At 53.1% G+C, this 2944-nt stretch overlaps 1 protein-coding gene across 1 annotated transcript; it reads left to right on the forward strand.

Annotated features, from left to right (window-relative positions):
- The first annotated feature begins 212 nt into the window (after positions 1-212).
- Positions 213-1058, forward strand: LOC146201098 (uncharacterized). The gene has a single exon (XM_084592490.1). The coding sequence runs from the start codon at positions 213-215 to the stop codon at positions 1056-1058; it is 846 nt and encodes a 281-aa protein (XP_084448616.1).
- Positions 1059-2944: the final 1886 nt, after the last annotated feature.

Consider the following 2944-nt stretch of genomic DNA (forward strand, 5'->3'; position numbering starts at 1 on the left):
TGTGGTAGCGGAGTTGCTGTCTGGCTCGAGTGTATTGTTGTTTGGTCGCAGTAGCGTTGCCTTACGTCGTGACATCAAGAGCACTACATTTTGGTGGAGAGTGCGGTTTCGGTTCCCCGGCATCGCCCCCGCCATTGACGCGCCCCTGGAGCCTCGTCGTAATCGCCATATTGCTGGACTTCCGCCACTGTTCATCACCATGCCACCGCCATATGAGTCTACCTCTGCTTCTTACCACTTCAAGTCAAGCGGCTTCCGTCCTTTATCCACCGCATCGGGAGCCCTGCTCTTTCGCTGGCGCAGCGGGAGAGGACGTTGACGACTGGCTCCGCCCCTACCAATGGGTGAGCCGCTACAACCGTTGGGACGCCGCCACACAGCTCGACAACGTCGTATTTTTTCTTACCGACACCGCCCTTCTTTGGTTTGAAAACCACGAGGACACGCTGACAACATGGGAGTGCTTTGTCTCTGAACTTAAACAGTGCTTGGGTGACTCGTCAGCGCGAAAGAAACGGGCCGAGCAGACCCTCGCCCATCGTGCCCAACTACCCGGCGAGACCTGCACTACCTGTACCGAAGAGGTCCTCAAGTTGTGCAAGACGATAGACTCCCACATGTCGGATGAGGACAAAGTCGGGCATCTTCTGAAGGGCATTGCACATGATGTCTATAACTTTCTCATCGCTAAAGATGATCTCTCAACTGTCTCCGCTGTCCTTAGCCACATCCGCACATTTGAAGCACTGAAGACTCGTCGAATAACGCCTAGGTTTGGAGGACTGGCCAATGTGACAAACGTCGCCAGTGTTGACGAGCATGTCTCGACGGACCGTATATCGACTATCCGACAAATCATTCGTGAAGAGCTGCTTCGGCTCGATTCTCATGGCCAGCACGCCTCTCCAGTGCCCTCCCAGCCATCTTTTCCGTGCGAACCTTCCTGCAAGCTGCAGTCACCGCCTGAATACCCTTCTGTTCACACAGCACACCCTGCCTCTTCCAACGAAGGCCGCAGCAATATATTTCGCAAGCCCTGTTTCTTCGAGACATCCTAATCAGCGTAACCACCTTCGCCCACGAAGACCTAGGCGACCATCCAGGTTTACAGATCAGCACGAACCTGGCTCTTATCGACACCCTGACATCGAGTACTTTCAGGACCAACCTTCTCTCTGCCCTGCTCCCATCTGTTACCGGTGCGGCATCCCGGGCCACATCTCCAATGCCGCCGTCGTCTGCCAACACGGTATGACCGACCAGCGTACTCAGGCACGACCAATACTCAAAGTGATCACCCAATTGACTCCCATCGATACTGGCCGCCTCCTCCGCACGGCCAGTTTCAGCCCGGTGGCATGCGTAACCACTCCCCAGCTTCCGACCGGAGTTTAACTCCACCGCCTGCATTTCGTGCTCGCCGTACGCCATCTCCGCGGCGTCGCTCCCAGTCACCACCTCCGGGAAACTAGGCGCCGCGGCCGATGGAGGTGAGGCCACCGGAGAACGATCGCTACTCGCAGAGATGCCTCCTTCCGTGACTATGCTAAAAAATAAGATCCGTGTGTCAGTTGACGGTATTTTCACAATGGTTTTAGTTAACACGGGTGCGAAAACTTCTGGGACCCAATGTAACGTTTTCTTGGAAGGGAAATGCTAACTTCTATAGCGTTAGTGGCGATTTGTTGTGTCCTGTTGGAGTGTGTAGCGCCAAGATGGGTCTTGGAGGAACCGTGTTTCCAGCGGAATTCGTCGTGGTGCCCCCGTCTACACATGATGTAATTCTTGGTATCGATTTTCTGCTCATGTGTGGCGCAACCGTAGACTGCCGCACGGGCGAAATCAGTGTTAAAGGCTGCCTCCCGCCTGAGTTCTTCGACGAACCTCTTGTTCGTGATGACGTGCTTATGCGTGTGCGACGATACCATTGGGCGCCCGATGTCTGTTCAGTGCGTTCCGGTTTCGTTTTCTTTCGTGCGACCAAAGTATTTGATGCGACCGTCACGCCTAATTATTCTAACTGCGCGAAGACATCTCTTCTGGTTCCTCGTTGTATCGTGTCGATAACCCAAGGCCGCACGCGATTGTGGACCATTAACTGCTCCACGCAGCCAATTCTTTTAGCATCTGGCAAAAAGCTGGCGTCTTGTAGCGAAGACGTGCCCGCGTCAGTGGCCTTGGTTACGGATCTACCAGAATGGCATGTCGCAGCATCCCCAGTGAACGCTGAGCTGCGTGGTATGATTAGTCATTCCCTTAAGGACACAGAGCGTGATGTTCTGGAAGATCTTTTATCGAAGTATTCATCAGTTCTTGATTTCTCAAAAGCCACGAGCTGACGCTCCATACCAGGGTCACGCACCAATCATCGCATTGACACTGGATATGCGCATCCTATTCGCCAAACACCGTACCGTGTGGCGCCATCCGAGCGCAAGGTGATCAATGAGCAAGTTCGTGAAAGGTTGAAGCAGGGCGTCATTCAAGAGTCGTGCTGTCCACGGGCTGCTCCAGTAATTCTTGTGAGAAAGAAAGATAGCACATTGCGATTTTGTGTAGATTACCGCCGCCCGAATTACGTAACTAAAAAGGACGTCTATCCTCTTCCCCGCATTGATGACGCCATTGACTGCTTATACTCTTCCTCATACTTTTCATCCGTAGACCTTCGGTCTGGATACTGGCAGATTCCGATGCACCCAGCAGATAAGGAGAAGACCACCTTCATCTCTCCCGGTTGACTGTTCGAATTTAACGTTATGCCCTTCGGTTTGTGCAATGCATCTGCGACATTTGAAAGATTCATGGATTCTATACTACGCGATCAGAAATGGGAAGTCTGTATGTGCTATCTGGACGACGTAGTCATCTTTGGCCGGACGTTCAACGAGCACAACGACCGCCTAGTGCTCGTGCTGAACTGCTTGCGCCAAGCTGGCCTCGT

This window comes from Amblyomma maculatum, chromosome 2 (genome assembly GCF_055883805.1).
Source record: "Amblyomma maculatum isolate TAMU_Amacu chromosome 2, ASM5588380v1, whole genome shotgun sequence".
Classification (NCBI taxonomy): domain Eukaryota; kingdom Metazoa; phylum Arthropoda; class Arachnida; order Ixodida; family Ixodidae; genus Amblyomma; species Amblyomma maculatum.